The sequence below is a fragment of the Ceratina calcarata genome, unplaced genomic scaffold (assembly GCF_001652005.2).
Source record: "Ceratina calcarata isolate Rehan_Ccalc_2016 unplaced genomic scaffold, ASM165200v1 scaffold579.2, whole genome shotgun sequence".
In the NCBI taxonomy this organism is placed as follows: Eukaryota; Metazoa; Arthropoda; class Insecta; order Hymenoptera; family Apidae; genus Ceratina; species Ceratina calcarata.
In genome coordinates this window covers 1,019,474-1,046,539 of record NW_017177008.1, presented here as the reverse complement: position 1 = coordinate 1,046,539, position 27,066 = coordinate 1,019,474, and the positions used below count along the sequence as shown (strand labels likewise).

Here is a 27,066-nt window from a genome sequence, read left to right as displayed (position 1 = left end):
GCAATTCCGAAATCGACTTTCCGATTTACAAAACACACAGAGGCCGGTGGGCGATCAGGCGACGAGCACGCAAAACACGGCTTCGCCGACACGCACGGTACGTATTTGTGTCCCCACCCTGACGCTAAATTATCAGACTGATCGGTCGCGTGGGTAACCACTTCCGGTCCCGACGAATTCCAACAAAATTATGATAACCACTTTATCAAATGTTCGCTGACTGAACTATATGTTAATGTCTATATAATGAAAAAATTACGATTCGCATCGTCTGCAGTTTTCTTTCGATCTCATCGGAGTAAATCTTGCAAAGAGAAAAGTAGACCGTCGAATGGAAGCGTATTAAGAAGTAACGTTTAGGTGGACGCAGAGGGAATAGATGATCGTTTAGAATTCTATCGACGTTTCGCGGAAATACGTACTTCCTCGAGGGAGGAAGAAGTTTTCGGGGCAGTCGAAATGGTCGGTTCATCGGGTAATCCTATCACGCGCCGTGTTTCTCTTCGCTTTCGTGTACTTTTTACAGCTCGTGTTCAACGCCGGATAATCGGTTTCGCCGCGACGCGAAGCGTACAACGAGGTCCGGATTTATTATTCTCCCGTGTTTACGAGCGGCCGCCTTTTAAAACGGTCCCCGAAGAGAGATCTCCTTCCGGTTTAAAAAGTCGCACGATGCGCACTATTTATACAAACCATTAGCAACGCGATACTCTTCGTTCAATCTTCTATAAATACCGGCCGTAATCCGCTGGCCATCACCTTTTCAAAGAAAAGTCTGACTCTTGTCTTAGCATCGTCTGTTACTACTTTCTCTATGCATGCATCGCAACTTGGAAGGTGCGACGTCACAAGTTGACTTTTAGCAAACCCGGATTTAAAACGAATACATATGTATTTCATCCTTTTTTATTCTGAGTGACCATCGAACAAACTGTTTTTCATTCGTTTGAGAACAAGATTCTACTATTTACTGGTAGCAGAGTTTCGGGACAAGGGGGACTGTCTTAAAAAAATGTTGTGATAGTAAGAGGATCGTGCACCATGGCTCGTTATCAATCGTGCGCGGTAGAACGCACAAGTTGACTTAGGGCACGCGCCTACCGGGGTCGTAGGCCGCCCCACCCCCTATTCTTCGCGCTCCCTCCCGTGCAACGGCCGAGAAAGAGGATCAGAAACGAACGAAGAGGGAGAACCAGGGAGCCCTACTCCGTTGGAACGTGGAACGAGGCCCGCGAGCTCAGTCCTCCCACTCGATAATGTCCCCCTCCTCGCATCGGGCCCCCGTCGGTCCCCACCAACGGCATCAATAGTGCTCCGAGATTCCCCTCGACCCGCCTCTGCATCGTTTTGCACTCGATGCACGGCATGCCGCAACAGTGGCCCTCTCTCCTCCTCTCCTCATTCCCTGTTTATTCTCTTTTCCTTCGATTTCACTTCGTAACTCGATTTTTGAGTCGTCCTTTATACGATTTTAGAAGCACTAGGATTCTCGTTTGTCGGACGAAATTCGTTGCGTTATACGAAGTCATGAGACAAATTCGAGTACTTCTGTAACGAACGCACGTTACGTCCCGAGCAGAGAAATAAAGGGTGACGAAGATTTGAACGCTTTCCATGAACGTGGCGTGCTATTCGTCTCCCGTGAGCTAGGTGTGTCACGGGCTCGGGAGCGGACCATAACGCGGCCCACACACGCGCGCCACACTCGCTCGCGAATCGCATAAACACGCGCGCACGCCGACGCATATACAGTGTACGATACGACAACAGTATACGGACACGCAACAGTATACAGGCAGCGGTGGGCAGCGGGGCAGGAAGGGACGATAAGCGGTCCTACCTCCTGCAGGGGACCGTGTCACGTGGCCCCCAGGCCGTGTAACAGCACGCAGCGCACGGGCTGTGCTCTCTCGTGAGCGGCGCACACAACACCAGTCAGAGACGAGCCGAGAGACTGGGCGCAGATCGCACTCTCTTTCCCAGGAAGCGCGTGTGCTTTCTCCCTCCCTCTCTCTCTCTCCCTGTCTCTCCCTTCGGTCCCTCTCTGTCGCCCACCCGTCTTCTGTCTCTCGCTCTCCCCTTTTTCCCCATTTCTATCCGCGTGTCGCGCAGCGACACTACGCGCGAGCCGCTGCCACCGTCGAGCGACCGCGTCCAACCGATCGACCGGCCGATCGATCCGTTCCCCGTAGATCGCGGGTATCCTCGAAGGGACGCGCGCGTGTCTCCTCGCGAGTTTCGACGTTCAAACTTAAACTCCGCCGCCACGTGCGCGCGACCCTCCGGCCCGCAGTCGCGTTCGCAGTGCCCCGTGTGTATATTTATAGTGCTCGAACACGGTCACGCGTGCCACGAGACCCCGTGGGATTCCGATCCGGAGTTCGGAGCCGGTGGAGGAGAGGAGAGTCTTGGTTCGTCGTGTGGGTGACCGAGTAAAACAGAAGTTTGCTGCACCGGGATTCGCTGACCGGATTTCGCCGCGAACCAACCTGTGCTTCTTTTGTGAATCCAGTTTACATACACGTACACGTTCGTGTATCCTTGCGTTTCTTCAAGAAAACTTGGAATCCTTCGTTCTGCAGTGAATAACCTTCGTTGTGTCCTGTGTTTTTCGTCGATGGTGTGTGCCAACGTGTCCAGCCTCGGTACAAACGAGGCCTGACGCGATCCTCCGCGTACGCCAACGCTCCGGATGCTCTGCACGGATGAAGCTGAATGGTGTGCATCTTATTCGTTATCTCGACGCACAGTAGTCCGCTCTTCCGCGTCTCCTTTGTATTCGGTACATACATAGTAAATCTGTACGTATATTCCTCTTCGGGGAATGAGAAGTGAACGCGACGTCTTGAGAGGAAAAAGAGGAGAATACTGCGCGCGAGTGAAAAAAGCGAAGCGTCGCACGTTTTAAATGGAGACCTCTCGGTGACGTGAAACAGCTGGTGCCTCGATGGAAGAACCGTGTCGCGTTCCGGTCGCGCGTTTTTTACACCGATCGCCGAATCTTGTTCGGCCGGATGATCGCGCGACAAATCACACGGGAGCTGCGAGTGGATGATATAAAGTCCTATTAAGACCGTGAAACGTGACGATAAACACCGGGACGACGTGCGGTCGAACATCTTTACGGCATCGAGCGTGCATTAAGGTTCCGAGGGATCGCGTAAATTCGTGAAAGCTCGTTGGTTCAACACACCGGACGGAGGGGTAATCGTCACGTATTCTCGAAACGCGTGGCTCTTCCCCTAATGACGGACTAATAGCCCTCGGCTAATTAAAGCATTATACGCGATGCTGATCTTTACAGCTTTCGTCTTACGGAAACAATGTATTCCTCGTTGCCTGACGCGTTATTAGGACAGCGATAGGAGGGCAGTCAGTCGAACTTCGTACTAACGCGACGATGTTTACGATTATTCTGAAGCCAGTCGTACCGTTGGCGTATGATTTCCAAGCGAGCGCGGCTCCGGGTGGTGGTGCTATTTTCGATCGTTTCGGAGCGGACGTCTGAAAACGTGTCCGTGGGCATCATCTCGGGAATAAATCGGCGCCGCTAACGAGTGGCCGGACAGAAATTTATGGGCACCGGCAAATACTCCGATGCGGCGGAAGGCAGTTCGATAAATAACCCCGCTAGGGACGGGCGACGATGACGAGGAGGAGGAGGACGACGAAGGAGAAGACGAGGTGGAGGATCGGAAACACGTGGCCCGTGGATCCGTGCGTCCTCTCGCGTACTCGCTTAATGAAGCGATTCCTATCGGACCCGGTCAGAATCTGATAATTAAATCAAGCGCAGCCGCTTGGGGTCCGCCGCGTCAGATATTAATTGAATCGCGATCGGATTCGATCTACCTCGTTTCGCAAACACGTCCGACTCTTATGACTCCGACCCACCACCGTTAAACTTTCTGATCGTCCGGCCGATTTTACCTCGACGCAGCGTGGAAGACTTCTTTTTTAATCCGGGGCCGGGTTTCGGGAGTTACGCGTTCGCGGCTCGTTTAATTGGCCGGACCTCGTTAGCGATGCCCCACGAGGACCGGGACCAGAATCTGGCACAGCCTTCCTTCCGCGCGGGATCGTCGCCTGGAACTCGAAAGACTTCCACATCGGCTCGAAACGTTTCGTTGCGAATGGTATAGCTCGCCGCGGATCCTAAAGTAACTGTATTTATTCGAGTAGCTGTCAGTACTTTTAATTTCTCGAGTATTTGCCCGGCAAACGGGACCGACTTTTTAATTCCGACGTAGACGTTTCGTTTTGTCGAATTCGCTTTCACCGTCGAGGGCTTCCAACGGACGTCGAACTTAGCGTTTTCGTTGGATTAATTAAATCCACGTCGATCTAAAGTTATTTCTGCTCCTTCAATGTTATGACTTCGGTTTGATCGCAGGTGAAAATCGACGTTCGCGATTTTTATTTTCATATTCATCATTGGTCGACGAACTGGCACGCAGCAAAATTGTCTATTACATCATCTGTCACGCGGAATCGGAGAAACTTATCTCTGGTGGCAAGGCTGTAATGAAGTTTCTTCTCGGTGGGGCGTTTATTGAGTCGTTTTTCGGCGTTCGTCCGGCCGGTTGGGTTTCGTGAAATCGTGAATCGTTGATTGTCAGGTTGTCGGGTAGGAGGAGGAGGAGGAGGAGGCCCGATAAGATCGAAGCGCGCGTAGCATGGGAATCGCGCGATAGCGTGTCCACGGGGTATATCGGGGGAATAATCGGGTTCCGAGGCGCGCACTCCGATTCTTGCTGCGTGTTCACGAGGTGTTCGCCGCGAGAATAAATTCGTACCTGGCCGAGAGGACCGTAGTGAAAGATCATGAGAAGATCGGTACGATCAGATAAGAATCGACGGTACTCGGGGGCTGATGGGTCCGTGACGACGAAAAGAGTCTTTGGAAATGCGTGTCGAGGCCGAGGCAACGGGCCCGGCCGCGCTGGACGGACGAGCCTTCTCGTGGGAGGGGCCACGCAACCGATTTCCTCTCCTCTGGCGTACAAGGAGGGCCCCGATTTCTCTTTCGCAACCAACCCTTTACTTTTTCCTTTCTTTTCTCCCGCGCGATATTCACCCGCCGAGTTACGTTCGTCCGACTCTTCTGTTAGACATCGATGACAATTCTATTTTTATAATTGTCTCTCAGCTGGTGCGACCTAATTTTAACTTCGTCGAGTTCTCATTATTCCTCGAAGATATCGTCGCACGCGATCCCAGGTACGGTCGTTTCGAAATCGCTCAGGATTAAGCAAAAATCTTTGTCGTTAATAATCTCTGTCGCTGGTGGTCGAATGAACACCCGAAAAATCTCGCAACTCTCGCGTTCGATCTCGTCGATATCGGTCGTAAATCTTGCGAACAGACCAAAGATACCAATAGGATACCGAGATCCGCGATTTAACACGCTGCGTTAATTTCGTAACTCGATAAGTCGTTAAGGTAACAAATTGTGCTATTAACTCGGCCACGGTTAATTAACCGGGGCGTTTATGAACGGGTTCAGAAAAGCGTCGTTGAATTAATGTTCTGCGGATCGAATTCCCGCGGCCTCGTTGCCGCCGCGCAGCGCTGGGTAATAACGATGTCCACGATAAGTAGGTTGAAAATCGGGACGGAAAGCCGATTCGCGATCCGGGCAAGGAGCAACCAGCCCGTTCCGTCTCGATCCTCCGCGGCACTCGGTACCGGAGTTATAACAGTGATTACGGTAATCGCGTGCGGGGCGCGCTCGATCCGCCGGGTAATCCAGCGTAACCGATCGCGGCTGCATAATCGGTCCCGATAACGCGATAATGTCGGCTAATAGGGTGCAAAGTGATACTCTGGACAACGCTTGCACGCGACTGCGAATTGGGCGAAACGCGGAACAGGATTATCGTTAGGGAACCGCGATATCAATTAGCGTAAGGAGTCAATACGCGGTTCTGTAAGACATGAAACAAATTGGAAAATCGGGATTAAAAAAATTGTATGAGCTAATAGATGAACGTATCGCTCGTGTTTTACATGTATTTAATTGGATCGTCTTAACCTTCTTCAATGCGTGCAGATATATTAAGATTGGACAAAGACAGGATCGTACGACTCGATGTTGCCGAGAGCACTGAAATTTTACGAGCCGTGGGATAAAGCCGGGTTAAAGAGGCTCGAAAACGGGCGAATCGGGTGGGCGAGACTCGAATAATTAAAAATGTACATAATAATCAAAAACCGCGGCACGGAGTAGGACAAGAGGATCGCGCGGTTGCGGTTACGTGGGCGTTTATTTAGTGCTCGCGGCCACTCGTATCTCCGCGCGATCACGCTCAATAATTTCGGTGTTAATTAAACCGAGTGCGTGCGCGCGTGGGTGAGTCGAGAACGTTCCGCTCCGGCGTTTTGTCAACTTTCACTGGCGCTTCCAGCCTCCTCGGCCCGACGCTCGCTATTAAGTCCCGTTGACGAAAAACCGGAACCCGAAGTCCCGGTGGCGAACGCTCGCTTTCCGCGGCTATCTTCGCCTCGGCTGCGACTCGGCTGTGCGGGCGTAGAAATCTCCAACGCGCGCCGCCTGTGCCAGCATCGAGATCTTCGACCCTGAAGTGAAATCACAAACAGGGATTTCTCGCATTTTTCCTCGATTACTGTCTGTCTCAATCAATTAGCTGATGTAACTATTATGTTTATTAATCTGATTAGCATTCTATATTTTATTGACATCCAATAGCGTTTCAAATGCTACTGCGTGCGCGTAGAGTACCGTTGAAAAGGATATTGAGATGTTGATCATGTTTAAGATTGATAAAGTGATTTAATGATAATTGCAATTAATGTCTCGCGCGAGCCAGGGACTGTTTACGTTTTCCACGTGGGATAATTGATCGTCGTTCAGCTTCGATAAACGCTGTACGCGCTCCAAGATAGCAGGCGACTCTACTCGTTCGTGTTTTGAATAGTAAATCAGTTTTTAATCCAGCGCGCGTATGTAGATGTACAGATTAATTGAGGCTCGACTGCGATCTTATTTTCTTCGAAACGTGGAATCGCGATGAAAGTGTCGTCGCCTATTTTCCATGCGAGGCACCGACGTTTTTTGCATTTGCTTTCACTGGATTTTTCTGAAGCCTGGGCGGACTCGGCTGGCTCTCTGTTTTCGAAAGTTCCAAGAAACGTTTCCCAGCGAGCGTCGATAATTCCGCGACGAAACGCCACCCACGCGTCCGACCGAAACGGACCAGCGAGGAAAGGTAAAAAGGAACGAGGCAACAAACGGAGATCTATTAATTTGAGACGATTAGGCCGACCGATTCTTGTCGTTAATTGCCCGAGGGCCAGAGATCGAGCACTAATTAAATTCAATCAAGCTTAATTAACCGTGACCGTCTGGATCGTAGTGGACGAAATTAAGAATGTAGGTAGGCTCGAAAATATTTCGTTTTATGTCTTACTCTTTCCTGTGTGTCAAAATATGAACAACATCTTGGAAGCATTTTTCTATTCCGTTTAATTCCGTAGTAAATCTGTTATTGACACGAAAAGATTATTACTGCCTCCAGTCTGACTGTCGCGCATCTGTAACTATATGCATGAAATTATAGGTGGTGATTTCTGTTTCATGGGCGGAGTCTAAACCGATCCACCGCAATTTTATTGTTTGCGAGCTTACGCGTCGCGTGATTCGTCATCCCCGTGTACGATTAGGCGTAGTTATTAGCAGGCTAACGTTAGTCGTTGAAATCGCACGAAATGCGACGGTTCAGTATCTCCCGCCGAGTGGAAAAGATAAAAGTGAAATCAATTCTGAAACCGTGAACGCGGGCGAGGAGAAAACGCGTGAAATTCGAGCCGAGGGAACGTCGCGCAATTAAGAGAGAACCGAGGAGAAAACGTGATACCTCAAACGGTTGATTGTTGGAACGTGCGACGATCAGTTTTGAGCAGACGTTAAAAAATAATCGTGAATAATACAGATCGTGGTGAGAAAGTGAATACACGTTCAGCGGAGACGACGAAGAGCAGACTACTGGAAACCGAGTACTGCAAATTCGTTTCTGAAAACCTCGGAGGGAGCTTATTACGAGCCTTGAAACGAAATTTATTAACTTAAGTTTAGTTGACGCTCTATTGTAAAAGGGCAACCGAGGACACAAGTGCAGTACTCGAACGCGAGACATCGGTCACCGACGAGACCTCGCGTCTCGCCGAGAGGATCGACGGTCAGACTCGATACTTCTAGGGACCGGTAACCGTCGGAGCACTGAGCGTCGTAAGGAGTGGAGAGGAGCGAATTTTCATCGGGACAAGAGGATCCTATCTAGTCAGTGTGGAAGATCAGATCGTCTGTGACAACACGGGCATCGCCCGGGTTCGTTTCGGTGCTCGAGTGTGTTGGCATTTGTCGCCCGACGAGTGCTTCGACCCCGAGACGGTCCGGGTCGACGATGATCAAACGACTCGTCAGTGAGATTTGGAGAACAGTGATACGTAATTAAATACAATATTTGTGCACCTGCAAAGGGATAATAATTGTCGAACATGGTTACCTTGGACACGGAACAGAAGCCCGAGAGGCAGCATTGCGGCCGCCGCATGTGTGCCATTTGCAGGCGCATTAAACGCGACAAAGGTAAAGTCCCAGCATTTATTACGTAAAAGCAATAAAACTGTTAGGCAAATTAAAAGAGAATCGATCGTTTCCATATTGAAACGCTTATTATTTTTATTTTTTGTTATTCTGATGCACAGAACTGCATTATATGCTATCAATTATGTATCAAAAACGGGTTCTTCCCTTTAATAAAGTTGTTATTATTAGTAGTAAAACAGTTATTCCGTTTGGAAGCGTGTCGGAATATTACTGAGGGACACTGTTGCGCCTACAAGTAATTTTTCAACGAGAAATCAACTTTCCATCAATGATCTAAAAACGTGCATGAAGTCGTTGCTCAGATTTAACGTATCGTAAGATTTATAGGAGCGACTCAAGATTTATTTCCACGACGCTCTCCTGCTTAACGCGGTAGTTTTTTGCGAGGACGTTGCACCGATTTTCCCCGGGTTTCCCGCGCGGAGAACGAGCCGCGCGCACCGGGACTCCCGTCGAGGAGTTCATCGAGCGTTCCTCGGAACGCATCTATCGCCGGCAATTATCGCAACTACCGACAGGTGGAATGGGATTGCAACGCGGAAAGGGAACGATCCGAGCCTCTCTCGAGGGCATAAAAACGTACCTCGGCTAGGGTTCCCTTCGTCGCGGGAGTTGCGCGAAACGTTCTGTCAATTCCATCTCTATCTTTCTCCCGCTGAGAATAATCGCCCACCGGCGAACGCAATCAGTTCCTGTTTAACGATCCTGCTTACAATTACGATTCTACGGAGCGTCGATCCTCGACGATGATAACTAGACTCAGGCTCTCACGATCTGTTTCCATAATTACCGTCATACGACTTCGATCCTCGCTTTCTTAGCTTCAATTCTTCCCTTACGTCAAACTGACGTAACGATTATCGATCGAATTATGTCACTGCAATAATTAAATGATGAAACCTGCAGCAGTTCGAAGAATGCGTTCATTACAAATGCTGCAAATAATAATGAGACGTTCGATGTTCGGAAGGTAATTAGCGTATTTTCGTTGGGCTGTAACCAGAATGAGGGACGAGTAACAAAGGGTGGGCTCGATCGCGCGAACCTGTCAACTGTTACGCGCGTTTAAAGAGAGTTACGAATGTATTCCCGGGGCCCATTCGAAACTGGTTCGTCCTCTGGGTAGCCTGGAACGACGCGAACGAGGGCCGCTCTCCCGTTGTTTCATGCAAATCGCTCGTTAGTTGAAACACCTGAAATTCCTGTGTGGGACGTGTACGCGCATTGTCTTTGGGCGTGCTCCATGGATTATTCATCCTTTCGGCTGTCAGTCCACGAAGAAAACCTATAGAAATGTGAATAAGAAAAAATAGGGGACAAGATTTCCTAAATTATCCGTTTATTACTATTTCTCAGACACTGAGTGTCCTCTTTATTGTCGTTTCACTTCCCCTAACCGCGTTAGGTTTGGCAAGCGATAATTGATCCGCACCGATTTCGCGACGTGTCGCAATCGCCCATTATCTGTCAACGATTGAAACATGGCGTCACGACCTTCATGGTAATAATTAAAATTAGACGCGATCGGGTTGTAAATCAGCAGGACACCTACGCGAATATTCAAATGCCGCGATCCTATGCAGTTTCGAGTCGTTCTAGCATGATGCAACCAGTGGCCGGCTACCCTCTCCAATTACGCTTTTGCTTAATTTAATCATCCAATGAAAATAGCTATAAAGAGACGACGAATACTTGTACACGATGATGTATCACTCAGCTTCCTATTCCTATGTTACGCTCATCCGAATCATGAATGGTTTACTTTCGTTCACCGGACACAAGTTTCAGAAAAACAACTCGCCAGTGGGTCGTAGATCGTAGTAGAAGATTTCGTCAGCGTGTCGTAGGCCCACGCGTGCCCTTCGTTCATTCATGTTTAGATAACTAATCAAAAATCTTGAACAACTCCCCGATCTCTGTGGTCCGGAATACGAAATGATTTCTAACTTTCGACTGGTGGTGTGTCTCTAAACAGGAAGATCGTTAGGCGTCCGTTAAACGAGGAGAAAATATTTTGGATTCGATTTCCGAATAGAACGGGAAAGACGGGACGGGTGGTCCCCTCCCCCTCCGGGATAAGGGGTAGTTTCGCAATCACATATAGGCAGTGAATGGGACGCGGTTTCATTCATCTCGGCTGGAAGCGAGTTCACGAGCGGGCAACCTTGCTCTATGCCTAGGCAGTTATGGCAGGCGTGACTAGGCCGGGAAGGTATACCGATTATGATAAAGCGCGTGGGGTCGCCCACGCTCGCCCTTCGCTGCTTGGTTTCATTCATAAATTCAACTCTCACCGCGAGCCGCGAGGCGCGAGCGAACCGAACAGAAGAAGAAACCAGCGAAGGGGAAAGAGAAAGAGGAGAACGACTCGTCGTCGACGCGACACGCGCACGCTTCTCGATCTCTTCAGCGTCTTTCGTTGCCTCTCGCATTACACGCCTTCTTCCCGCGAGGCGATGAAACTGCTTGTCCGCGGATCTCCCGGCGACGCTCCTCGCCGCGTTCGATGATATCCGACGAAGGTCGAAGAAATGGGAAAAATCTGAAGATCATTCTTTGAAATCTTGATCTCATTTTTAAAACCAAAGCAGACGTCGAGGAAACGGAGGTTGAAAATTCATCGAGCTTGGTCACGCGACAAATAAAATACTTTGTACGCGTACTTCCTTCGTACGTGTCCAAACACTGACGCAGCGGAAACGTGAGCAACAGCAAACGCACTTGGAACAGGGATAATTTGCCCGCGAGCGGCCGACTCGAAAGGTTTGCTCGGACGCGTCTTTCTGCTAATAAGCGATCGTTATCTCGTTAATATCCGTTAATAAACGTCAGCCAGGTGTCGTTCGATATATAACGAGCCTCGCGGTGTCTTATCTCCCGTGAATTCGCGCAGAGAAGTATGCAGCTAGTAGTAAGTACTTACTTACGTGCTTACATACCTGTGCGTTCTCCTCGCGCGTTGGTCCACGGCACACGTACACGCGCGCGCGCTCGTGTCGCTGCGTGTGGTATATCACCTATCGCAGAGCCGGCGCGGCGGCAGGTTTCCAAAGCGGTCTCGGGAATCGGTGAAGGATGATTATGCGGGACCGGTCTATTTCTAGAAGCACCGAGTCGACGGACATACTAATTATTTTTTACCCGCTCGTTACCACTCGTCTTTGGCAACCGAGCAATGGCACCGGCCGATGCCGCCGCCGCCGCTGGTCGCAGTCGGGGGAGGGAAGGGGCGAAAGGACGTCGAGCGAGCGGCAGGGAACACACGGGATTCGCGATATCCACTGGCAACCAGGTTTCCAATCAGAAAGAGAGGACAGGCAATCGATACGATGATCGAGAGTGCCTCTCGCACAGCTAGGACGAACCGAGTAACGAGGTAGACGAATGCATCTAAAGATCGATCTAAAGAGTAATACGAAGTATTTACAATTCTGGATTCACTTTGAAGTGGTACTGGTTTTAATACAACGCGACATATGTCATTACATTGAAACGAGCCGTGACGATCATACGCAATGGCTTTTCCATCTAGACTTTCAATGCGAATCTGTTGCTACGTATGATACCCCTTATGATACATCCTAAGGAGATATTTGTTTCTGTCGTTATTAAACGAGACGCTGACAGTGGATCACATTCTCCCGTCGTGCAACCTGTACGTTTATTGTTTCGCACGAAGAACGTTTAAAACTAATGATCAGGATGGATCGGCCGGCTATCATCGCTACGTAAACGGGAGTGTACTATTATTATAGTTAGCGATAGACGCGGAGGTTGCTGCGAAAAACACACGGAAAGGAAGCTAGGAAAAAAAGTAAGCGAACGCAACGGGGGTCTCTGAAGAGGAGGAGGGATAAAGAGAGAGGGCAGAGTGAAACAATTGACATTCTACGCGCGCGTTCGATCGAACCCGGCTCCTCGAAGAAGGGGTGAGTGGCGAAGGGGGACCCAGAGGGGGGTTTAGATGCACGGTGGCATGCACCTGTGCATTGCCGCCATATACGACTCGAAGTTATGGCGTTTTTCTCAACGCTACCGTCGGACGCGGGGACGTGTGCGCTCGTATACGTACACGATCGTATCTTTAACCGGCGAAACGAACTCCATTTCTGGCCGGCTGGGGCCGCAAACTCTTCGCCTGCAACGCTCGCGGCTCGCGGCGAGAGAACGCATACCCCGGGCTACGCCGCGAGCTAAATTAATTGTCCGCGAATGTGCGCGCGAATCGGCGACGAAGGTGGCTCGATGGACGGAGGAACGGGAGCGCGGGGGAGGCGGTCTCGTTGAAACGGAGAAACGACGACGGGTGTTGCGAAGTAAGAGACAGGGAGAAAAACGCGCGTAACGCCGGAGTCTCTGCCTGGCCTTATTGCTTATTAGACACGGCAGCTTGCCCACGCGGCCCGCTGCCAACGCGGTTTTTCTAGCCCCCGATCACGCAATGTAATACAATGCAACAACGACAGCGACCAACGTGATGCCCCTTCGCATTGTCTTCGATCGTTCGGAAATCGGGTTGCCACTGTCTCTGGCTTTTTATTAAACATACAATCGATAAAAATACGTATATCGTGAAGCGTCGTCACGCGGAAGGTATAAAGATTATTTGGGTCCAATAAAGTTGCGCGATCGCTTCCTGCATTAAATGAATAACCAGGAGGTGATAGGAAATAAGAGAGAAACGATGTTTTGTTCTCCGACGGAGAGAAGCCTTTCAAGCCACTCGAAACAAGGGAAGGTAGAGACAGGATGATTTTATAAATTGACAACGTGCTATAAAGGAGATGCTGGTGATTAAAATCAGCATCACAGTGGGGCTGGACGCCACGTGTACGCTCCGAGGGAAAGATCGTGCACTCGAGCGGCGACGCACGCGCCTACCTGGCGTGTGCCTGTTGCGCTCGACACGGCACAACGACGCGGAGTAGAACAGACCTGCGCGATTGTGGGTGTAACCAGTTTTCGTGGGCTTAGCTGTCAAACCCACGTGGGCCGCCCACGCCAGCCAGATATATTACCGCGCCGCGAGAGAAAGAAGATTCGAGGACAGAGGGAACGGGCGAGCTAACGTGCTGCTATAGAGAAGACGAGCGGCAGGGAGGAGAACACCGAGAGAAATTGCTTCTCTCCGCATCGGCTCGCTCGTTGGTGTCGCAAGGGAAAACGGCCTGGATTGGACGATAAAGCAGCGTAATTAACGTCTTACAGGATTTCGGGTATGGTATTCGTTGAATTAACGGTGAACTTTTGGTGACAAAAAGGTGGAGGAGAGATATAATTGCGCAATAAAAAAAGGAGATGAGAGATGAAATGGAAGAGGAGATTTACTGCGCAATTCCATTTGGACCGTGGAATTCCATTTGGAAATGAACGTAATGTAACGGCTTATGGAAAATAAATTGAATTCGAAGACCGGCGATTATGAGAAATTCATGGCTACAACGTGATCGCGGGTAAGATCGATCGTAATTTGTATGGAAGTTCGAGGAAAATAAAACCGAAGGGAAGGATAGGGAGACGCTTCTCTGAAGCGAGATGGCTTGCGACAGAGAGGAAACGGTTTCACCTGGAGGGACGCAGCATCCGCTCACCGGCGAGGCGGAGAGGAGCACCGAGGCTAAGTAGGCACGTAGGTGTACGGGATACAAAGCCGCTTTTATGACACCGTGTTTTCCTCGGCTCCGGTGGGAGCCTCGGCGTACAATTAAAGGAACCGTTCGCGGCTCGGTTCTGCGTTTCACGCGAGTTCGAGTCCGAGATGCATAAATTCGAGGCTTTGCCTGGTCTCTTTCTTTTTTCGCAACGACGCGATGATTCAGAGATGGGTCGAGATATCTCTTTCGAGATTTTGGCGTAAACAGAGGACCGAGCGTCGTCCTCATTTTCACGGGGATGATTCATTCGTTTAGGACGAACGACGATACGTCTCGATGCTGCTTCGACGACTCCGTTTCGGCGCGTATTGTGTCTCCCCTGTAATATACCTGTCGTTTTTACGGTGTTTTTTCCGGCACGCGCGCTCCGAGAATAAAACATCTCAACGAGGCCCAGAATTATTTTTGGTCTCCGAGAAGACATCGACGATTAAACGTTCGCAGTGTACAGACTTCTCTCTTGGAAATGAACAACGTTTTAAAACCTGTTCCCTGACTGTATTCATTCTTTCTTGTATTTCTTATCATTACGCTCGATAGTTTTAATATCTAAATAGGAATAGGGATTTACTTAAGGACGTATTTTAAATGCGATAATGCGGAATAAATGTGTAAATGCGAAAGAAGGCGGCGAGTTCAGGTTATGAAAAGCGGCGCCGTCGAAGATGGATAATCAGCTAATTACGCGGCGGTGAAAACCTGGCTAGCTCGCGAGCCCCGGCATTTGTTCGCATCTCGCTTAACGTATAGCTACACGGGACGCTTTCCGTCGATTCGTTTCGCGCGACTCGCCGATTAATATGCGTTCGGGGCCAACTTTCGCCCGGTGCGCAGTGGAACCAGCCGCAGCCACCCAATCCTCTTTTATAAGCGTGAACGGGCGCGAACACGCGCGCGGACCGGATAAATGGCAGGTGTGCGGCTCGTAAAAACGTCGTTGATTTACCGTCGCGATAGCGAATGAACGACAATATACGGTTGAAACAATGCCAATGAGCTGCGGACACCGACTTACACGTGTAGTAATTACCATAACACAGGTAACCGGGGCTCGCTCCTGTCTGGCGACGATTATTCGGCCTCGCTTAGAGAGCCTCGATCCGTATCACCGTGTACGAACGCAAAACCAGGTTTCAATAATTTTATGATTCAATCGCATCGAATACGGGACGAATCATTCCTTCGTATCATCCAATGAATCGTAGGTGATGACGCGTCCGATTTATCCTCGCCGCGTTCCGTTGACAGTGATAAAGCAGCGTTGCGTATTTATCATCCTATCGTTCGACGAGCACCGAAGAATCCGGGGAACCGAATGTTATACACGAACGTTGAACCTCTCGTATCTAATAAAAGATGCAATGAAAGTTGCGTTTAAATCGGATTTAAAGTTTACATCGCACTGACGGAAAGAACGCATGAACCTGGTGATCGTCCACGAAAATACGAGCGTCCAGAAGTGTCAATGCGTCGCCCCATTCCTGAATAATTAAAGGTACAAGACCTGAATAGCTGCAAATTCTCTTTCCATCGGTGTCGCACCGAGTCATCGCCGCGGCGTCTGCTGCTCGTAAATTCTTCGAAAAAATTCTGATCCTCTCCCCCCAGTATTTTTTCTCCACCCTCTCTTTTTCTTTCTCCCGATCGCGTTCGCTTTCTCCGGCTCCCTCGAGACTTTTTCCTTGATGGCCCGCGACGCGCTCCGCTCCGACCACATATTTTTAATCCCTCAGTTTCTTTCCGCTCCTCCCACGACTCACAGGACGTTGCACCACACGCATGCACGCGTCCACACGCTAACGTAATAACGGAGCGCGCGTCCGACACACGCCTGGACCCGGTGACTGTGCCTCCCTGCTGGAAACGGGGTTAACAACACCGAAATCTATTTATTTACCGGGATAAATCACCGGGAGCTTTACGAGCGAACGTATATTACGCAAATCGTGGCGTTATATCAATCGGCGGGTGTTCTCTCCCCTACTTTCTTCCGTCCTCTTCCTTTTCGTATGTCTCTCTCCCCCGCGGGCGCATCTATCAGTCAAATCACTCTCGTCCCTTTCCACTCGACTGCTGACGTTCCCACTTCTTCTTCTTCTTCGTCTTCTTCTTCTCTCGTTTACGGTTTTTGCTTATTTCATTCGAAGAGGAAGTCTAGAGATGTTCTCGCGATCGTTTCGCTTTTCCTCTTTTTCCCTGCTTTACTTTTGCTCTCGGGACACGCGCTGCCACGTTTAATTAACCCTTCGTCGACGTAGGTATCGTCGCGGGAACGATTGCGTTCGGGGTGATGCATTTACGATATGCGAATTGACATATTTTTCCCGTACGACTATTTAAAATAAGCATGCATGTAATACGTATACAGGGTGTCCCAGAAAAAGTGGTAAAATACAAAACGAGCCATGTTTTCACTTTGTATTTTGGCAAAGGAAATTGTTGTTCAGAAACACCTCAAGAATCATCTCTTTTCGGGTCTAACACTTTTTCTGGGACACCCTGTATAGAATCGAAGAGAATTCTCGCCCTCGCGTGAATCTTCCCGGAAAGCATTTTACCTTTTCCTGGATTTGATCGAGTGGAGTGGACGAGGAACCGGTGAACGTAATTAAAACGAGATAGTGTGTTGTATTTTTAATGCGTAACTTTGTAATTTCAATTCGATCTATATCTCGACGAGTAAGAAACACGTAAAGGAAGGAACGGCGAGATGTTGGTAGAATCTTCCACCTCCGTATGCTTGAGCGTGGCGTGAACGTTTCCCATTTAATCGCACCGGGCCACCGGGGTGGAACGCCCACGCAAAAAACGTGTACAACGGCGGAACGGTATGAGAGAGTAAGTAGCAGTTTCCCCCTACCGGTTTCGCTGGCATAAAAGAAACGGCGAAGGTGTTTCGCGGCTCGGAGAGTAAAAGGTAGAAGGAGTAATGCGTTACGAAAGAGACAAGTGCGTACATCGATTAGAAGGCGTACCCGGTAGGCGGAGCGTGCTAACACCGTATTAAAAACTCCAGTATCATTAACGTAAACACGTAAACGCGCATACTTATTTACTTAGAGTAATGGCAAGAGTGCTAACACGCAGCTCGTTGCATTATTGCTTCATTTTATCCCCGTAGTTAGATTTGATACATTTATAGAAGAATTAGTTTGGCTGAAAATAGGATGAAAGCGCTTCGTTATTTATCGTAACTGAAGAACGGAATTTCTTATCGTACTTAGAAACGGACAATCGAATCCGGCGTTTGACGCAAACGCAAGTCGTTCGCCGACCAGCTGTGCTCGCGACTGGCTGAAAAACAATAGCGGGAAATGCGCCGCTGAAAAATGCAACCGGCCACCCAATAAATTCACGGCGCGTCGCCGCGAATTTTAATTAGTCTATTCTGCGACGAATAACCTTCGTTTTTTAATGCAAAGACTCGTCGAACTTTTTCTTACGAGCACACGTCGGTTTTTTATTCATTAATTCCTCTTCGCAGTTTCGAGACCCTTCGATGTCCAATCGGAGAACTTTCATCATTAATTATGCATGTATTTTCTATGTTAATATTTAGATTGCACCGGTCGATCGTGTGTTTAGAAAAACAGGGGATACATGTAATTGGCCTCGAAAGGGCTCACCTGTTTCGACACTCGCTGCGATTATTTTCTAAATAAACCTCGTTGTTTTTATTCCCGTTCCTCATTGCCACATAAATCATATTTCGTCGAGAGCTCGAGCCGGCGATCGTCCTCTACGAACACGAGAGGAGCTCGTGCTTAATATCGTTCCTCGTTTTTTTTTCCTTACTTTTCTTTTAGGATTCCAAAATTAGTTGATTATCGCCATCGCTCGTTCGGCTGGTTGTGTAAGAAAACAGAGCATTCGTTACGGCGACGGCGAGTAAATCAAAACGCGTTCCTTCAAAAGCCTCCTCGCAGTATTCTTCCGGTGAATTATTTTTGTTTCGAGTTACGATCGCCGCGATGAATATCTCGCGCTTACGTGGCCAAGCATTTTGTATTTGGCAATAAATAATTGACGGACGATCTCAAAACAAAACACAGTTCCCCATTACAAATGATCAATCGGATCGCTTTATAATACAACCGTGTTTTAAGATGCTTTTAAAAAAGTTACGTCCGGGAACAAATGGCAGTGCGATCAACCTGACGCTGTACAATCAAAGACGCTTAAAAGATTAAGACGTTTCCCGGTTCAGATGTTCTCACCAAACAGAATTAGACCGACCGTGTCCTCCGGTCTAAAGGCACGCACCGGTGCGGCGAACGAACAAGGTTTATTTTACGACTGGGGACACTGGGTGGAATAAGGCCGGGAGGACGGAAGAGATAGAACGCGAAGCGTGAAACGACAGAAAACGGTGGACAGATGAAACTATGACGAGAGAAGGGACAAGAGTTCCGCGGTGATCTCCGGGCCTAGAGGCTTTATTTATACCCAAAGCTGCTGTATTATTGGATCACCCCCGCGATCCTGGCCGACTTACGTTAGTTACGTCGTCTCACACAGATACTATCTCGAATATCACGTAATTCCTTTCGAGCAATATATTTTTTTTTTATTACCTTCGCGAAACGGTGATCTCAGTTTGCGTACGAAACGGACTGCAGACGCAATAAGCTCAGGCAAGGATTTGGGCGATAGACGTGTCATGGCTTAAAAATACCGATTCCTGATTCGATCGAGCGGGAGTTAAAAAGGTCGGCTGCAACTTGTTCCTGTCTTTACGATCCCCTCGGGGGTTCATTCGTTCGTTTTACGATCGGGACAGAACGCGCGACGGGATAAATCAAACCTGCGGAAATCCTGAGTAACGGTGTTAAAGTGTTAAGGGTTTCCGGAAGTTGCGAGATCTAGCGATCCCATAAATACCGCTTGTGACCCCGTTGATCTCCTCGTCTCACCGCACGGTGGATTAATCTCGCACGAACCGCGTTCGTGCCGCGTTCCACGGCTTTCGTTCGTTCCAGCTTTTCACTGTGGATCGTCGAAAAAGAGGATTGTACGCGCCGCGACAGTTTTACGGGATTACAAACCGCGGCCAACGGAACGGCGCGAACGGAAAAGGAGCTTCACGGGGGAAAGACGCGACTCGTCGTTGGAAAAAAAATTACGCGCAAAAGATTTAGTGGTCCAATAAATCGTGCGACTGGATTTTAAAGGCTCTTCGAGCACATTGTGCCGGGCAAACGTCGAGATTTATTTAACAGTTGACGGGCACACCGCGAATTAGCCTGGAATGCCTGACGCTGTCTCGGAGCCGCGCGTTAATCACCGTTTTATAATGGGCTATCAATGCCACTTGGAACTGCTTAAATAGTTCCAACATGACCCCCGGAGTAAAAATACACATCGTTTTATTATCAAAACACGGATCGTCGAATGTAAGCATTGTTCGGTTTCGTGTTGTACGAAGAAATAGTGGAACAACATATTAGAGAAAATTGTTCAAGTGGTTAGAAAACGTGAATTAATCAGTGATCATTTTTCCTCACAATTCCTATATCATAAAATACGATCCCGTGAAGCGCGAATTAATCACGTGGTCAACGAATTCGGACGGATGCGACGAACAGTCTATACGGTGGAGCACGAATTAATTTTACTCCCAGAGGCGCAGAACGGTTTAAACTGCGATCGACAGCTGTGTCAGTAGCGCGACGCGTCCGCCGGCGTTACTCTCGCGCGTAATTACTCTTAACCACTCTAATTTACGTCTGGTAATGACGCGCTTAATGATCGCAATCTTTCTCCCTCGTTCCAGGCGACGTATTTGGCCGGGAGCCACTCCAGGCCTCTCTCTCTCTCTCTCTCCCGAACCTTTCAATTTAAAAAAAAAGAAGCGTCCCGAGATCCCTGATCGATCGAGATTATCGCGCGATGATTCGACTGCAAAAAAAAAGTAATCATTCAAAGAATCCGCCGTGGGAGACGCAACGGCTCTCTGGCCTGGGTTTCGATGTCCAGCCTGACACCTCCGAAAAGATACTTTTTATGTGTCCACTTAAAATACAGGCTGTCCCACAGCGATGTGATTTAAAACCTGAATAATCAACAATGTTTTCGTCGTGCTTCATCGTTCGAGTTATTTAAAATGTCGTTGAGAAAATAATTGAAGATCGCTTAAAGTGAACGCGCGTATCAATGATTCCACCGTCGAAGCGATTAAAATTGCAGAAGTTTATTTAACAACCACCGGGTGGACGCGTGCACGCGCAAGGCGAAGGGAGATTCACTTAGCAAGAATGCGTATGGAGTGAATTTGCATTCTATGCATTGCGTAAATGCTTATGGAGTGTAAGCTCCCGTGTAACTCCAGGCAGCGTCGAAACCTCCGTGAACCGCGACAATTAACACGCCGGACCTGGCGTCCTCAAGCATCCCCGGCATCCCCGGCGTGAAATTCTGGAAAAACAAATGACCCCACACCGTTTTCTGGCACGTGCGAAGAACAATTAGGACCAGGATAGAGCAGGATGAAACGTACAATCTGTTCGCGGCTTTACAGCCTGATCCTATATTTCGAAATGAAATAATGGGAATCAATGTTCGTTGAACTGAGATCAAATCCTGAACATACTTGTGCATGAATACAAATAAATGTCTGTAATATACACGTGATTCTTGTGTTTTAATATTTTATTGGTATTTACGTCGGATATAATACGTAGCAATGAATACGAAAATTTATTGTAAAGCACGGCGACCTTTTCAACTGTATACAATTAATTCGTCGACTAATTTGAATTTTCGGCCTCCTGCCCCGTCGTAAAATCGAAACGGAGGCAGTAATTTTGTAAGGAATTTTTATTACTGAAATATGACGGTCGATTACCTCTAAATCGACCTGCCGTTTCGTCGTCACTAGGAACAACGAGGAACCCTCTGAGAAATGCGAAACATCGCTGGAATCCGCGTGTCCCTTGACACCGAGTCGTGAGGCCACCGGGTACATACATACATACGTACGAGAGACAACTAAGTATGTAGAGATTGGGTATCTCGTCCAATGGATCGCAGGAAATCTCGTCGAAAATCTTTCTTCATTAATTTCTATTATTATGGCTTTTCTCTTTCTCAATAAATAATGATTCATTTTGGCGACGGAGTCTTATTGTAAAAAGGTTCCTTTCATTCTTTCAAATCTTCGATGAAGATAAAAGAATAGTTTCATATTTCATTACGATTATTGACACATGGCCAAGTCAATTAAAGCGACAACGATGAGAGATATTCAGTTGAACTGGCCGAACTTTGAACAGCGGTCGACGAAGTTTGAAGATGAAACGCGATACCGAATTAGAAACACGCTTACGCCCGTGCAACGATACAAGAAACGTTGGCTCGGTATTTGACGCTGTGCATTTTGGCACTTGCGTCTAGTAGCCATTTTGGTCGTTACCATTTGTCTTCTGTGGACCATGATGCCCCCTCGGGTGCAGCCATTCCTGTCCCAGTTACACGGCAATGTCTTTTTTCGGCTTTTATCTGACCAATTATTTATAGCCTCTTTAGAGACAGCAGAGGTGGACAGTTATCGTTGTTTAGAATATCGTGCAATAACTGTTATGTCCCTAGAGAAGTAAATAACTCGGAGTTGTCAAGTACTTTCACCGTATTCAATAAAAAAAAGTTTTAAGACGATCGAGGAATTTTAGCTGCGTAAGACTAGCCGATGATTCTAGTGCCATTGAAACGTACGAGTGAAACGAGACGAGAGAGGAAAAGGTAGACACGATGAACGGTCGATTATTTGCGAGCAGGGTACGTCGAAATCGCATATTCGCTCGTGGATCGACGAAAAAACTTGCAGGGAGATCTCCCTCCCGTTGGCGCGGCATCGTCTGCCGGCCAATAAACCGAAAAGGGTAGACATTTTTCTCCGGGACACGGGCCGCTTTGAATTCAGATTGCGCGAGCATGCGGTTTTGTTCCTCCTTACGTTGCCAATTTATGCAATCTGGCCCCTGCTGGCGCGTACTCCGCGTATTTATAACCGGGGGCCCTTTGTGTGTTAATTTGTAGCCCGGGCCCCGCGATCCACGCCGCCGCCCTCTTTCTCTCCTTTTTATCTCTCTTCTCTTTCTCTCGTCTCGACCTTTGATCTGCGAACTCCTCGCCAGCGACCGGCTCCTCCAGATTTCCGAATCACGATCCAACGTCCGTTAATTAGCCGAACGCCGAAATCGCTACCGGACCTTTCTGCGCTCGTGAACGACGTCGCGATTTTGTCACGCGGCACGTGACTAATCGCAATTATCGTGAAACATCGTATATCGAATAACACTGAGCATGCTTGCAAGTGTAAAAATCAATTTGTATCCGACACCCTCCAGATCTGGTTTATAGTTCCACACGCGCGTATCGTCGCGATACATTTTTATCACCGAGGGTCGCCTCATTCCAACGGGTTAAGAAGCGAGGGTCCTTGAAATCGAGTAAAATACGTATATGTATACAAGGGTTCGTTTTACGGCCTAGGTAAGCCAGAAGCTATAAAACAAGAATGACTGCCGGGGCATATTTACTTTGGGGTAATAAGAGGAATCACCGGGTCAACCTCTGTCCTAGCGATAAACATCTTGAGACGTTAAAAGCACCTTAACTTTACGACCATTGACTCTTCGTCAACCCTCAAATTGAAAGTGACATTCGACCTGTTACACCATGCTGTTAATCGACGAGCGCAAGCTTTCGTCCGGATCTTTTACAACACAGAGGCCAAGCGAATACTATTACTACCTTGTTCATTCATGAAAACTGAACCACGCCGAATTACAAGAATTCGTGTGTATCAAATCAATAAATAGTCATGAAACAGTCTCGCTGGAACATTTCATACTGTTATAGATAAACCGTGTCTGAGGGTATAAATTGAATGGAACGGAGGCCGGAGTAATTTATGCAGTTGCTGGTTAATTATATCGGTAACCCCGAAAGCACTAGCTTCGCGCGACGGTGGTCCAATTAACCGCCGGGGAAAGATGGGACGCACGCCTTTTTCCATCTATATACCCCATGCGTTTCTTTTGCCCCAGCGTGTCTCACCATATGGAACAGCTTAGACGGCACGCGGAAAGAAAATATCAGCTACCGAGAAATGGCCACCAACCGATCGACTTTGATCATCCCGATTTTTATAGAACGTAGCTGGCTGCCCCGGTGAAACCTCGCGGCTGTTGCAAATCAAGCCAACGCGTTTCATCGAGGCGAAGAAAAAATATTAAGAAAACGAAATGAATGTTGATTGAAAAAAAAGAAACTCATTGAGAACGTGTACCTGTATGTTCCCTGTCTTATTTGTTTTATCGTCCGCGAGATAGATCGGACTAATTAAACGTGTATGTGAGACTCGAGAGATCGTACAAACAATAAGTGATTAAGACGGATTGTAAAAGTTCGTTTGTTCTGTTTGTTGCAGCGCTGAAGGTGAAGCTGATGCTGAGACGACCCATCAATCAGCTGGTTGCACAAGGTATCATGCCACGTAAGTATCTTTATCGTTACAAGAAAGAGGAGTGAAAAAACCGATTCCTTTCAGTTAGAATTGAAAAAAGACACTTCGGTAGTGAGAAAAACGAGTCCTCGTTGAACGACGCTTCGAGTATTCAATTAGGAGTTTATAGAAGTGTAATAGTATAGAAGCTGCGATAAAAGGATAAAAACGATCTAGTTAAAGAGTCGGTCGTAACCGAGGGGAAACGATCGTCACCACCGGGATGAATTTATTTCCTCGGCCCAAGGGGGCCCTTCTTCCGTTTTTTCCATACTAACGTCCGATTAATCCACTTACAACTTAATTACCGCGCGATTACCCACGATGGCGTGACCCAAACGCGTAAAAGGAATTAACCGGGACACGAGCGACTTCCTAAAGTATCTTAAATTGGATCGACCAATTACGCGCTAATATGTCCTATTGCCTCCTCGTTAGAAACACAGAGCGATCTTTTTTTCGGTCTTTTTGACTGCTCGAGCAATTGAATCTCTCGAACAAATCTCCCGTTGGCTTATTCGCAGTTGCATTTACGTTCCACCGTTATTACGTGCAATAATCTCACTAACTGAATAAACTGTACCGATTGCGTGGAACGTTCCCCGATAATCGGATGACGAAGTAATCCACTGAAACGATTGTTTGTTTCATGGATGCTCGGAACTATCTCGACAATCTATTGAACTGATACAATCGGTGTATTGGATATTGGAACCGTCGAATCAAATTACAATTGAACACAGGACTATCCACCGAAATATCCTAACTAATGTAATAGACAATATAATTATAATTTCTCGAGCTAACATTTGCAGTTCCTGAAAATCAATCATTTTTTTTGCAATAAATCTCGTCAAATAATATACTTCGTTCTCGGCTTTCCGGTTGCAATCAATGAAACCCCTCGAGCGAAAATATTTATACGTTTGCGCTAGAACTGCTGTAAATGTTATATCGAATCGCGCGGTTTAAATTCGGAATAGAAACAATGCCTGAACTGAACGAATCCGCGCAAGTGCCAGATTTCGCGCGGAAGCGATTACATAAATGCACGGGCGAAATTTTCCGGAGCCTCGCTTATTATACAGCGACGCACGCCCACGTCCGAGCAGTGGACGCCAGCGCTGGCCGCGAAGAGGGAACGGCGCGAAGCAACTTGTTGCAAAGATCACATCTTGGGTGTCTAAATCGAGCATTTAACAAGCTATTCGCGATCTCGCGCTCGTGTTTGTCAATCGGCGTTTATTAGTTCGGCTAATGACGGCGCTCGAGATACAAGATCGTTCGATCGCGGATCATAAATCCCTATTGCCGGTGATTCAGCATTAAGATTTACCTTTACGCACGATTCCTGCCGATGCGACGAGTTCGTTTGCTCGCGAACTGTAACGTCTGTGATATAAAAGAATGGACTTGTAAAACGAGTACACTTTCTCACGTGTAGGCAATAACAAATACGTGTTCGACGGCATCCCGCGTCCGGGATAATGTAACATTTTTATTTGAAACGTTGTTATTGATGCGGAGAGGAAGGAATAATTTAGGAGGCTACGCGCGATGCACTTTCGCTTGAGACCGATTCGATTTGCATGAAAATTGAGACAGTTACTGGAGATCGTTCTGGCCTGGCTTCGAGCGTAATTGCCTTCGATTTGGCATAAATATCGGGAGCGCGAGAAACTCGAATATATATCGGACCTGTGCATCGGTCCTTTGAGACGTTGCAATAAAGTTACGCGACAATTTATATAGAAATTCTGAACGCTCGCATACCACGCGTTGTCGTTTATTTCCACGAGCGTTCTCCGTGCAAACGGAGAGTCTGCCGTCGGTGATTTACAGCGCGTCTCGCTAGAAACTAGACAATTGGGTCGCAGCTGGCTCGAGCGAGTACATACAATTGACGTATGTATATACACGTCGGTATAGCACTCGCTGGCGAGTTTCACCTAACGTGGGTGAAACAAAAGCCGTGAGTTATCGCTCGGGGATGTTGAAAACGCCTAATTGAATCGAATGGTTCGCTCAATTTTAGATTTACCTACGCGTCCCCAACTCCACATGCTCGCTACCCACTCCGGGATTTTACATCGCGTCAATCGAGATGACAATTTCATTCACTTCGTCTTTGACATTATCGAATGTTGATTAAGTTCGTATAATTTTAAGTACAGCTTCAATGATGAAACGATCTTAAGGGGCCTTACCAATGTGATCGCCAAAAATGTAGGTAATTTTGGGGAATTTTATTATGATATTTTTTAAGGTACAAGCTTTCGAAAAATACAAAATTTTTTTTAAATTTCACACTGATAAGGCCCCTTAATAGCATCGAGTACCTAGCTTCAGTCTATTTATACGTGTCAGGAAATTATTACATTCTCGAAGTTCCAAGCATTAGGAAACACGGTACAACTTCCTCTTAAACCGTCCCCACGAAATTATCTCACCGATGAAAGCACGCGGCAGTAGGGATCGTAAACACGGCCGAGAATTAAGGTGAGTCGGAATTTATTAAGACGACGGTGAATCTGTGAGCTTCCACGACTCGTTCGGCTCGCCGTAGGTGGTTTTTATTCCGAATGTAACGAAGCTTGACGGTGTCAAACATGCCACCGTTCCGGAAATAGTGGCGGGCACCGCGTTAGAGGAAACGGTACGGGGATCGTTTATCCGGGAACTTAATGGTACGCAAGAATGCGACGAGTCGTTTGACAACGGGAATGGCGCCACGCGGTCAGACCTTTGGCGGGTATCGCGATGTACCCGGGAATTGATGCTTGCAATATGCGCGACGGGGTCACCCTAAAAGCTTCGAAAGTGCTTTTTCATTCGGGGCCGGGATTCTAATAAAAGAACCCCGTACGGCGGCCCTTCGCTGCTCGCGTGGGGAGGCGCGAGCGTATCGAAGAAAGCTCTCGATGAAAGTACACTCGGCATTCCTACCCGGGCGTGATTTAAATGTCCCCGACGGAAGATAAAATCTTCCGGGCCGTATATCGCGGCCAAGATTTTAATTCCCAACACACGATACGAGTAGTTTTTCTCGAACAGCCTGCTGGATAAGAAGCGAGATTCCGCGTCTAAAATTACGCTCTGATCGGTATACAAATCTCAATAAAGGAAGTGAACACGTTACGATCTAACAAATTGAATTTTATAATTGTACAAAACAATTAAGGATGTATTGGCTATACAGTCAATCCCTAAAGTTTATGTACTTTAGAAAAACGCATTTCCTATAATTAAAAAGAAATCAGACGTCGGAAGAATAATGC

At 47.8% G+C, this 27,066-nt stretch overlaps 1 protein-coding gene across 5 annotated transcripts in view; it reads left to right on the top strand.

Annotated features, from left to right (window-relative positions):
• LOC108629639 (MKL/myocardin-like protein 2) overlaps nt 1-27,066 on the top strand; it is a 181,085-nt gene that overhangs the window by 142,413 nt on the left and 11,606 nt on the right. For 3 of the 5 annotated variants that reach the window (XM_018032417.2, XM_018032418.2, XM_018032416.2), the window contains exon 5: nt 23,714-23,779. In XM_018032417.2, coding sequence (XP_017887906.1) covers nt 23,714-23,779 — 66 coding nt within the window. Of the gene's footprint in view, nt 1-2,304; nt 2,719-8,198; nt 8,609-23,713; nt 23,780-27,066 lie in introns of those variants that run through there. The other 2 variants (XM_026817457.1, XM_026817458.1) reach the window with 2 other exon arrangements.